This window comes from Bufo bufo, chromosome 3, assembly GCF_905171765.1.
Source record: "Bufo bufo chromosome 3, aBufBuf1.1, whole genome shotgun sequence".
NCBI lineage: Eukaryota > Metazoa > Chordata > Amphibia > Anura > Bufonidae > Bufo > Bufo bufo.
In genome coordinates this window covers 277,076,626-277,088,862 of record NC_053391.1, presented here as the reverse complement: position 1 = coordinate 277,088,862, position 12,237 = coordinate 277,076,626, and the positions used below count along the sequence as shown (strand labels likewise).

Below are 12,237 nucleotides of genomic sequence, written 5' to 3'. Positions count from 1 at the left end.
AAATGGGATAGACAACAGGTGGAAATTATAGGCAATTAGCAAGACACCCCCAATAAAGGAGTGGTTCTGCAGGTGGTAACCACAGGCCATTTCTCAGTTCCTATGCTTCCTGGCTGATGTTTTGGTCACTTTTGAATGCTGGCGGTGCTTTCACTCTAGTGGTAGCATGAGACGGAGTCTACAACCCACACAAGTGGCTCAGGTAGTGCAGCTTATCCAGGATGGCACATCAATGCGAGCTGTGGCAGGAAGGTTTGCTGTGTCTGTCAGTGTAGTGTCCAGAGCATGGAGGCGCTACCAGGAGACAGGCCAGTACATCAGGAGACGTGGAGGAGGCCGTAGGAGGGCAACAACCCAGCAGCAAGACCGCTACCTCCGCCTTTGTGCAAGGAGGAACAGGAGGAGCACTGCCAGAGCCATGCAAAATGACCTCCAGCAGGCCACTAATGTGCATGTGTCTGCTCAAACGGTCAGAAACAGACTCCATGAGGGTGATATGAGGGCCCCGACGTCCACATGTGGGGGTTGTGCTTACAGCCCAACACCGTGCAGGACGTTTGGCATTTGCCAGAGAACACCAAGATTGGTAAATTCGCCACTGGCGCCCTGTGCTCTTCACAGATGAAAGCAGGTTCACACTGAGCACATGTGACAGACGTGACAGTCTTGAGACGCCGTGGAGAACGTTCTGCTGCCTGCAACATCCTCCAGCATGATCGGTTTGGCATTGGGTCAGTAATGGTGTGGGGTGGCATTTCTTTGGAGGGCCGCACAGCCCTCCATGTGCTCGCCAGAGGTAGCCTGACTGCCATTAGGTGCCGAGATGAGATCCTCAGACCCCTTGTGAGACCATATGCTGGTGCGGTTGGCCCTGGGTTCCTCCTAATGCAAGACAATGCTAGACCTCATGTGGCTGGAGTGTGTCAGCAGTTCCTGCAAGACGAAGGCATTGATGCTATGGACTGGCCCGCCCGTTCCCCAGACCTGAATCCAATTGAGCACATCTGGGACATCATGTCTCGCTCTATCCACCAACGTTGCACCACAGACTGTCCAGGAGTTGGCAGATGCTTTAGTCCAGGTCTGGGAGGAGATCCCTCAGGAGACCGTCCGCCACCTCATCAGGAGCATGCACAGGCATTGTAGGGAGGTCATACAGGCACGTGGTGGCCACACACACTACTGAGCCTCATTTTGACTTGTTTTAAGGACATTACATCAAAGTTGGATCAGTCTGTAGTGTGTTTTTCCACTTTAATTTTGAGTGTGACTCCAAATCCAGACCTCCATGGGTTGAAAAATTTGATTTCCATTTTTACATTTTTGTGTGATTTTGTTGTCAGCACATTCAACTATGTAAAGAACAAAGTATTTCAGAAGAATATTTAATTAACTCAGATCTAGGATGTGTTATTTTTGTGTTCCCTTTATTTTTTTGAGCAGTGTATATTGTACTAGTGCTGATTAGCGACAGTGATGACGCTAATCAGCGACTAATCAGTGACTGCGGTGCGGTGGGCTGGGCGCTAACTACCTAACAAGTGGCTAACTAACTGGCGGTGATAAGGGACCCTTAGGCCCCATTCACACGTACGCAATTCTGTTCCGCATTTTGCGGAACGGAATTGCGGACCCATTCATTTCTATGGGGACAGACTTTGTCCCGCTCGGATCCGGAATTGCGGATCTGCACTTCAGTTCCGCAAAAATATAGAACATGTCCTTTTCTTGTCCGCAATTGCGGACAAGAAAAGGCATTTTCTATATAGTTCTGGCAATGTGCGGATCCGCAAAATGCGGAAAGCACATTGCCGATGTCCGTGTTTTGCGGATCCGCAAAACACATACGGACGTCTGAATGGAGCCTTACAGGGGGGTGATCGATGACAGGGGGGTGATCAGGGCGTCTATATGGGGTGATCAGGGGTTAATAAGTGACGGGGGGGGGGGGGGGGGGGGGGGAGTGTAGTGTAGTGTGGTGCTTGGTGCTACTTACAGAGCTGCCTGTGTCCTCTGGTGGTCGATCCAAGCAAAAGGGACCACAAGAGGACCAGGTATATCAGACGTTGTTAAAGGATGCACCTATGGATTCCCATGTTCTCCTTAAAAAGGTGTCAGCCTTTCTGTCCATCAGATTCTTAAGATTGCCCAAATCATCAAAGGGTAGGGATGACCTTCGAGACACTTTAGCTATGGGCACATCAATTTTGGGGGCCCTATCCCATAGAGAACATTCACCCTCTTCAAACGGATATTTTCTTTTGATTACTGATGGGATAAAGCTTATTTTATCCGGATGTTTCCACTCTATTCATCATGGCCTCTACATTCTTGTGGATAAAAAAGGCTCTTTTCTTAGTCTGCAGGCCCCCAAACATGATATCCTGAATCGAGCAAACCTCTTTTGTATCTTCAAGATTCATAGTCGCCCTCACTGCCTTGATTAATTGATCTACTTCCTGAACAGGAAAAAAAGGCCTACCACTGCATTCCTCATCTGAAGAGGATGTAACGGACTCCCTTTCACCGCTTTCAAGTCCGTCCTCTGAACTAGAGGGGTCAGAATTTCCAATTGAAAAAGATGTGTTATCATTGGCGCTCTTTCGCCTGCGTTCTTTACTTGACATAAGACTTAACTCTTCTCTAATCATTTTCCTCATACATTTGACCATACTAGGGGATTCTTCCGCTATAGTACTCTCAATACACCCTTTACATAGGGGCTTAGTGTATGAAGAATCTAGTTTAACCTTACAGATACCACATTCCTTATGACGTATTTTAGCGGTAGCTTTTTGGGGTTTCTCAGTTACACCCTGGAAATTTAAAAAATCTGCATCTCTAGAGAAAGAAGTTAAATGTAGATCACTTACATTTCTTCAGGCCCATACCCATTCCTACCATAGGTGCAGGGGTAACTGGGTCCTTAGGGTTTTCTCCAGAACTCTCCATGCTGGAAATTAGGGATCGACCGATTATCGGTTTGGCCGATATTATCGGCCGATATTGAGGATTTTGAACGTTATCGGTATCGGCATCAATTTTGCCGATATACCGATAACGTATGGGGAACACAGAACGCGCTGCTGACAGCGCGTTCTGTGTTCCCTCCGCAGCACAGGGGAGAAGGAAGCAGTGTCTCCTCCCCCTGTGCTGCTGCTGCCGCTGCCGCCAATGAGGGGATAGAACATAAGAGGAGGGGAGGGGCTGTGGCCGCTGCGCCACCAATGAAGATAAGCCTTTCATTCATTCATATACAGGAGGCGGGAGCTGGCTGCAGAATCACATAGCCGGCTCCCGACCTCTATGAGCAATAGCTGCGGTCCGCGGTAGTTAACTCCTCAGGTGCCGCGGATCGCAGCTACCGCTGATAGAGGTCGGGAGCCGGCTATGTGATTCTGCAGCCAGCTCCCGCCTCCTGTATATGAATGATCGATAGACTTATCTTCATTGGTGGCGCAGTGCGCCCCCCCAAGCCCCCCAGTATTAATCATTGGTGGCGCAGTGCGCCCCCCATCCCAATCCCGGCCAATAGTGAAAACATTGGTGGCGCAGTGCGCCCCCTCCCCCCCCCCCCCACCCAGTATTAATCATTGGTGGCAGTGGCCACAGGGTCCCCTCTTCCCTGCTCCTCCGATCGGAGCCCCAGCTGTGTAAGCCTGGGGCTCCGATCGGTTACCATGGCAGCCAGGACGCTATTGAAGCCCTGGCTGCCATGTTCAGCTCCATGCTGCTGTGTGCACTATGCACAGAGCAGCAGGGACAGTGTGAGATCCTATTCACCCTGATAGAGATCTATCAGGGTGAATAGGACAAAGGTTCTAGTCCCTAAGGGGGTTAAAAGTTAGTAAAAAAAAAACAAAAATATTAAGTATAAATGAAAAAGATTTATAAAAAAAAAAAAAATACACATTAACAATAAACATATTAATTTTCAGCAGATTTGTGTAGGAATTTTTTTTTTTTCTCAAAAATGAAAATTCCCAGAATATCGGTATAAATTATCGGCTATCGGCCTGAAAGTTCACAAATTATCGGTATCGGCCCTAAAAAATCAATATCGGTCGATCCCTACTGGAAATATCCCTATAGCCCTGGATCTGGAAGACCCCAGCAAAGATCACAGGGGAGACTGGCTGGATTATGGCTTTATCTTCAGAAACTGCACACAAAACGCCAGGCAGAAGCCTATGTGCCGCTCTGGACGCTCTGCGCTCCTTACTTTTCAAATTTGCCACCTTTCCCTTAAGCTCCGCCCCTTCTCTGTGTCAGTGGATCTTTCACTCCCTTGCTGTTTCCTCTGCCCTGTGCTCGCTGCCCGCGCCGCACATGTACTCGCACGGGATCCCCAATATTGTTCAGGTACAGAGCTGGGAGGGTTAAAGAGAGGGTAGAGCGGACATCAGTACCCGGTATTTAGCCGTCCTTCTCCTCTCCAGGGTGTGTGGAGCGGGGGTCACCCGGCGCACACCTTCTCCAGCCAGCCTGCAATGTTAAAAGGGAGAAACTACTCCCCACCGAAAATAACAAACACCTGTAGGTTGTCCCCATAGGACAGGAAACCACTGAGGAGGAGGGGCGTCTGTGAAGATTTATACCTGTGGGTTTCCTGTCCTGGGAGGTGGATCCCTCTCTCCTGGTGCTGTCATAGGACGAAGGGATAACACCAATTTTTGGTCACCTTTGCCTCATACAAAGTGTAATACCAAGCGATCAAAAAGTCTTATGTACCCCAAAATAGTACCAATCAAACCGCCATCTCACCCCACAAAAAAAAATGAGACCCTACCTAAGACAATCGCCAGAAAAAAAATAATGATAATAAATAGGGCAGTCAGGTAATGGCAACACAAAAACAAGATTTTATTCTGTTCAAAAATGCATTTAGGCCCCTTTCACACGAGCGAGAATTCCGCGCGGGTGCAATGCGTTAGGTGAACGCATTGCACCGGCACTGAATCCGGACCCATTCACTTCAATGGGGCTGTTCAAATGAGCGGTGATTTTCACGCATTACTTCTGCGTTGCATAAAAATCGCAGCATCTATATTCTGCATTTTTCACGCAACGCAGGCCCCATAGAAATGAATGGGTCTGCGTGAAAATCGCAAGCATCCGCAAGCAAGTGCGGATGCGGTGCGATTTTCATGCATGGTTGCTAGGAGATGATAGGGATGAGCAACCCCATTACAGGGAGTGCATAATTATTAGGCAAATGAGTATTTTGACCACATCATCCTCTTTATGCATGTTGTCTTACTCCAAGCTGTATAGGCTCGAAAGCCTACTACCAATCAAGCATATTAGGTGATGTGCATCTCTGTAATGAGAAGGGGTGTGGTCTAATGACATCAACACCCTATATTAGGTGTGCATAATTATTAGGCAACTTCCTTTCCTTTGGCAAAATGGGTCAAAAGAAGGACTTGACAGGCTCAGAAAAGTCAAAAATAGTGAGATATCTGGGCCAAGAAATATCTCAAGACTGATTTTTCTAAGGTTTTATGGACTGATGAAATGAGAGTGAGTCTTGATGGGCCAGATGGATGGGCCAGTGGCTGGATTGGTAAAGGGCAGAGAGCTCCAGTCCGACTCAGACGCCAGCAAGGTGGAGGTGGAGTACTGGTTTGGGCTGGTATCATCAAAGATGAGCTTGTGGGGCCTTTTCGGGTTGAGGATGGAGTCAAGCTCAACTCCCAGTCCTACTGCCAGTTTCTGGAAGACACCTTCTTCAAGCAGTGGTACAGGAAGAAGTCTGCATCCTTCAAGAAAAACATGATTACATGCAGGACAATGCTCCATCACACGCGTCCAAGTACTCCACAGCGTGGCTGGCAAGAAAGGGTATAAAAGAAGAAAATCTAATGACATGGCCTCCTTGTTCACCTGATCTGAACCCCATTGAGAACCTGTGGTCCATCATCAAATGTGAGATTTACAAGGAGGGAAAACAGTACACCTCTCTGAACAGTGTCTGGGAGGCTGTGGTAGCTGCTGCACGCAATGTTGATGGTGAACAGATCAAAACACTGACAGAATTCATGGATGGCAGGCTTTTGAGTGTCCTTGCAAAGAAAGGTGGCTATATTGGTCACTGATTTGTTTTTGTTTTGTTTTTGAATGTCAGAAATGTATATTTGTGAATGTTGAGATGTTATATTGGTTTCACTGGTAAAAATAAATAATTGAAATGGGTATATATTTGTTTTTTGTTAAGTTGCCTAATAATTATGCACAGTAATAGTCACCTGCACACACAGATATCCCCCTAAAATAGCTAAAACTAAAAACAAACTAAAAACTACTTCCAAAAATATTCAGCTTTGATATTAATGAGTTTTTTGGGTTCATTGAGAACATGGTTGTTGTTCAATAATAAAATTAATCCTCAAAAATACAACTTGCCTAATAATTCTGCACTCCCTGTAAAGTCTAATCACTGTAGTATTTTCCCTTAGAACATGGTTATAAAGAAAAATAGCATTTTTAGGCCTCATGCACACGACCGTTCCGTTTTTTGGCGGCCCATTGTAGAAATGCCTATTCTTGTCCGCAAATCGGATAAGAATAGGACATGTTTTATTTTTTTTGCGGGGGCTACGGAACAGAGCAACGGATGCGGACAGCACACGGAGTGCTGTCCGCATCTTTTGTGGCCCCATTGAAGTGAATGGGTCCGCATCCGAGCCGAAAAAACTGCGGCTCGGATGCGGACCAAAACAGCGGTCGTGTGCTTGAGGCCTTAATACAGAATGCTTACTAAAATGTGGCTTTAGGGGTTAAATTTTTTTTTTAACTCACCTCATCCTCTTGTTCGCGCAGCCGTCTCCTTTCTTCTTCTTTCAGGACCTGCAAAAGGACCTTTGCAGGTCTTGAAAGAAGACTATGCTGGCTGCGCGAACAAGAGGATGAGGTAAGTTAAAAAAAACTTAACCCCTAAAGCCACATTTTAGTAAGCATTCTGTATTAAGAATGCTATTATTTTCCTTTATAACCATGTTATAAGGGAAAATAGTAAAATGTAGGGATGTCCCGATACCATTTTTTTTAAGACCGAGTACCGATACTTTTACTTAAGTACTCACCGATACCAATTACTGATACCAATTATGGTGTGGTAATGTTTTTACTTCAAATTTAATTTAGTCTTAGGGGAGATTTATCAAACTTTGTACAAAGAAATAGCGGCGCAGTTGCTGATAGCAATGAAAAAAATTAAAGCTGGAATTTGGTTGCTATGGACAACTGCTTTACTTTTCCTTTGTACAAGGGTTAATAAATGAATAAATGGGCATATAACAGTGCTTCGCAACCAATGTGCCTCCAGCTGTTGCAAAACTACAACTCCCAGCATGCCCGCACAGCTTTTGGCTGTGCGGGCATGCTGGGGAGGTGTAGTTTTGCAACAGCTGGAGGCACACTGGTTCGGGATCACTATTATATGCCCATTGCCCCCCCACCACCACCTTATTTTATTATTCACCGTTTGTCTGTTTTAACATGAAATGGAGAGAAATTAACTGGATTTCTTCTCCATTTCATGCATCATACCCACCTGGCCTGATGTAATCCTTCCCATGAAGATGCACAGAGTACAGCAACGTGACCTCTCCGATATTCTTCACTTCATTACATATTTCCGGCATAAATCAGTTCTGACACACAATGTAAGTCAATGGGGACGGATCCGTTTTCTATGACACAATCTGGCACAATAGAAAACGGATCCGTCCTCCATTGACTTTCAATGGTGTTCAAGACGGATCCGTCTTGGCTATGTTAAAGATAATACAAACGGATCCGTTCTGAACGGATGCAGACATTTGTATTATCTGAACGGATCCGTCTGTGCAGATCCATGACGGATCCACACCAAACACGAGTGTGAAAGTAAGGCTACTTTGACACTTGCGTTTTGTGCGGATCCGTTCAGATAATACAACCGTCTGCATCCGTTCAGAACAGATCCGTTTGTATTATCTTTAACATAGCCAAGACGGATCCGTCTTGAACACCGTTGAAAGTCAATGGAGGACGGATCCGTTTTCTATTGTGTCAGAATGTCAGTGAAAATGGATCCATCCCTATTGACTTACATTGTGTGTCAGAACGGACCCATTTTGCTCAGTTTAATCAGACGGACACCAAAACGCTGCAAGTGTGTCAGACTCCAAAATTGAAATGGAGACTGAACTGATGCATTCTGGGCGGATCCTTTTCCATTCAGAATGCATTAGAATGCAAACTGATTAGTTTTGGACCGCTTGTGAGAGCCCTGAACGGATTTTACAAACGGAAAGCCAAAACACGAGTGTGAAAGTAGACTTATAAAGTAGTTTTTAACATTTTATATATATATATATATATATATATATATATATATATATATAATATCTCATCTGCTTTTGGTAAATTAACCTTTATGCTATTCTATACCAAAGTGACACAGAAGAGCTTATAATACCACCTGCAGGGAACAAAAACGAACAACATATTCACTGCGAGCTAAACACTGGCTGGTGAACTGTTACACTTAATCTAAGATTGCGCTTCAGATATTAATAGAAGGCAATAACATGACATGTTAATTAAAATAATCACAGGAAAAAACATCTTCACACCAGAAACATCGCCATATTACCCTGCAATAACAAGTTATCTCGAGGTTATAGTAAGCGTCTTACCTGAGCAGACTACTTAGTGGGTGACTAACAGACACTCCTCCACTCGCCCCAGGCCCGCCCCCTGAAGATCCACCTTGACCGGCTCCACTTAATCTCTTACCCCCTAGCAATCTCTCTACCACTGCCCGGTTTCCGGTACGAGCGGCTTCTAGCAGCTCCTGCTCTTTCCCCATCCCGCAGTCACCCCGGCAACCACGCCTCCACCGCCACTTCCGACTCCACGTACTTACGTCACACGGACATTCCACAAACAACTAATCCTTGGTATTGTGTATGGGCAACGTAATGCCGTGACACGTATGTCTGATGTTCTGGTGTGCTCAGACATGGATTAATAAAGCTTGTTCAAATACAATACTGGTAACGCATAATAGTTTCTGTGCTACCTACATACGTCTATACGAGATTGTGAACAGAATATCAAACACAAGATGCTGCTGCTAAGCGGCTGTGTTGAATTGCTGATAACCGTGCTGAAATATGCACGATATGCGTGGGCTATTAAGAGGGTGGGTTCACACGGTTTTGTTGCGTTTTTTTATGCCTGCATTTTGATAAGTTTTTCACTGGAAAAATGCCGTCTCCAGATATCTGAAGCTCTTTGGGAACTATGAAACACAAGCCTGTTTTGCTAGTGGTGTTTTTGTTTTTTGTCTTGTTTCTTTAGAAAAATGCAGCATGCCGTAGCGCTTGGCATTTTTTTTTTTTAAGGCATTTTTACAACACCTTTATAGGTGAAAAATGTCAGTGTTAAAGGGGTTGTCCGGGTTCAGAGCTGAACTCGGACATACCTCCATTTTCACCCAGGCAGCCCCCCTGACTTGAGCATCGCTTAATCGGGCAAGGCAAAGGCATTTTCAGGAGTTCCGGTGACAAACCGGGCTCTTCATGGGGTTGCCAGGAAGCCCGGTGATGTCACTGGCACTGATGGGCAGGCTTTAGCGATGCCCTAGCCAGTAAAACAGCTAGGGCAGCGCTAAAGGACGCCCATTCAGAGCCGGTGACGTCAACGAACACACTAATGGGCAGAAGCTTCCACCTGGCAGTGTGTTATTGTAAACAAAAGAGCCCGTGCCCTGCACGATTTAGCGCAAGGGGGCACATCGGAGCATGAGATGCTCCAATGCTAACAGGGTGGGCTGCCTGGGTGAAAATATGGGTATGTCCGGGTTCAGCTCTGAACCCAGACAACCCCTTTAAAGGGGTTCTACTGTTATTTTAAACTGATGATCTATCCTCTGTATCAGCTTTTTGAGAAGGCAGCGCCGCGGCCTTCTCACTGTTTACAGCAGGCCCAGTGACGTCACGACTAGTATCAACTGGCCTCGGCGTGGCTAAGCTCTGTTCACTTGAATGGAGCTTAGCACCGCCCAGGCCATTGATACTAGTCGTGACGTCACTGGGCCTGCGGTAAACAGTGAGAAGGCCGCGGCACTCCTGGAGCACCACTGCCTTCTCAAACAGCTGATCGGCAGGGGTGTTGGACCTCCGCCGATCAGATGCTGATGATCTATCCAGAGGATAGATCATGAGTTTAAAATAACTGCAGAACCCCTTTAAGTAGGGTTGCCACCTTTCCCAACCAAAAATATTGGCCAAGTTGAGCCACACCCCAAAAGGGATGTGGTTGTGGTGTTAAAGAGGACCTTTCATGGGTCCAGACATTATGAAATAAGTAGCAGGTTATGTAGGGCATAGAGCAGAGATTTGAGAGCGCTTACTATTTTTTCTGGGTGCCCCTGTTGAATTCTCCCGTCTGGTATGCTAATGAATAGCATCGGTACAGGGAGGAGGAGACTGCCCTGTTTCTCAATGGGCGTCTCCTTCTACTTGGCTGTATCGCGGTCCAATCACAAAGGAGAGCTTCACAGCCAGAGAGAAAAAAAACTCACCTTCTCCCTGGCTGTGACGCTCTATGCTGTGATTGGACCGCGCTACAGCCAGGGAGAAGGAGACGCCCATTGAGAAACAGGGCAGTCTCCTCCTACCTGTACCGATGCTATTCATTAGAATACCAGGCGGGAGAATTCAACAGGGGCACAGCGGGCGAACGGAGCGGCGCCCATAAAAAATAGTAAGCGCTCTTAGATCCCTGCTCTATGCTCTACATAACCTCCTGCTACTTATTTCATAATGTCTAGACCCATGAAAGGTTTTCTAAGTTGATGTTATAATTTGGCTCCAAGTAATATTAATACCTCTATTAGGCTACTTTCACACTAGCGTTCGGGGCTCCGATTGTGAGCTCTGTTTGAAGGCTCTCACAAGCGGCCCCGAACAGATCCGTCCAGTCCTAATGCATTCTGAATGGAGGCGGATCCGCTCAGAATGCATCAGTCTGGCAGCGTTTGTCCTCCGCTCAGCAGACGGACACCTGAACGCTGCTTGCAGCGTTCGGGTGTCCGCCTGGCCGTGCGGAGGCAAACGGATCCGTCCAGACTTATAATGGAAGTCAATGGGGACGGATCCGTTTGAAGTTGACACAGTATGGCTCAATTTTCAAACGGATCCGTCCCCCATTGACTTTCAATGTAAAGTCAAAACGGATCCGTTTGCATTATCATGAACAAAAAAAAATAAAAAAATGTTTTATTTTTTTTTGTTCATGGTAATGCAAACGGATCCGTTCTGAACGGATCTAAGCGTTTGCATTATAGGAGCGGATCCGTCTGTGCAGATACCAGACGGACCCGCTCTGAACGCAAGTGTGAAAGTAGCCTTAGTGTTGCTGAGAATTAATAATGCCCATTAGCGCCTCCCAGAATTAATAATGCTTCCATTAGCGCCTCCAGTAATGCCTCCATTAGTGCCCCCCAGAATTAATTGTGTCCCCATTAGTGCCCAGAGTAATAGTAATGCCCCCGATAGTGCTCCCAGTAATAGTAATGCCTCTATTAGTGCCCCCCAGAATTAATAATGCCACCATTAGTGTCCCCCAGTAATAGTAATGCCCTCATTAGTGCCCCCCAGTAATAGTAATACCCCCATTAGTGTCCCCAATAATAGTAATGCCCCTATTCGTGCCCCCCCCCCCCCCCCCCCCCCCCCAGAATTACTAATGCCCCATTAGTGCCTCCTTCTCTGCCTCTGCAAAAAAATATAAAGAACTCGCCTCATCCATTTGCTCGCTGCTGACTGGAAGCTCAGGACAGGACCTGCGCTCCATTGTAATGATGTCTCCCAAGTCCTGTCCTGCACATCCAGTCAGCAGCGAGTGTTCATCGCAGTGCAAGCAAATGGCTGAGCTGAGTTCTTTTTTTTTAAAATCCTAACAAAAGTAGTGGAGGCGGCAGAAGTTAAAGGCTGTACTAATCCATTTAGGAAAATACCGGCAATTAATATTGCTGGTAGAAAAAAATTACTGGCACCGGCAGGGGGTCTAAATTACTGGCTTTGACGTGAGTTACTGGCCGGATGGCAATCCTAGTGGTAAGGAAAAAAAAACCTCTACAGTTTAAGGCCTATTTCACACTTGTGTTACTCGTTACGGCAGGCTGCTCTGTGTAGCAGTATTTGTCCGTCCGCCTCTCAACATATTTGCATGAATGGGGTC

At 46.3% G+C, this 12,237-nt stretch overlaps 1 protein-coding gene across 1 annotated transcript in view; it reads right to left on the bottom strand.

Annotated features, from left to right (window-relative positions):
* Positions 1 to 8,892, bottom strand: part of ANKS1A (ankyrin repeat and sterile alpha motif domain containing 1A) — a 913,309-nt gene extending 904,417 nt beyond the window's left edge. The window contains 1 exon segment of the mRNA XM_040424152.1: positions 8,685 to 8,892. Coding sequence (XP_040280086.1) covers positions 8,685 to 8,857 — 173 coding nt within the window. The 5' untranslated portion in view covers positions 8,858 to 8,892.
* Between the last annotated feature and the right edge of the window lie 3,345 nt (positions 8,893 to 12,237).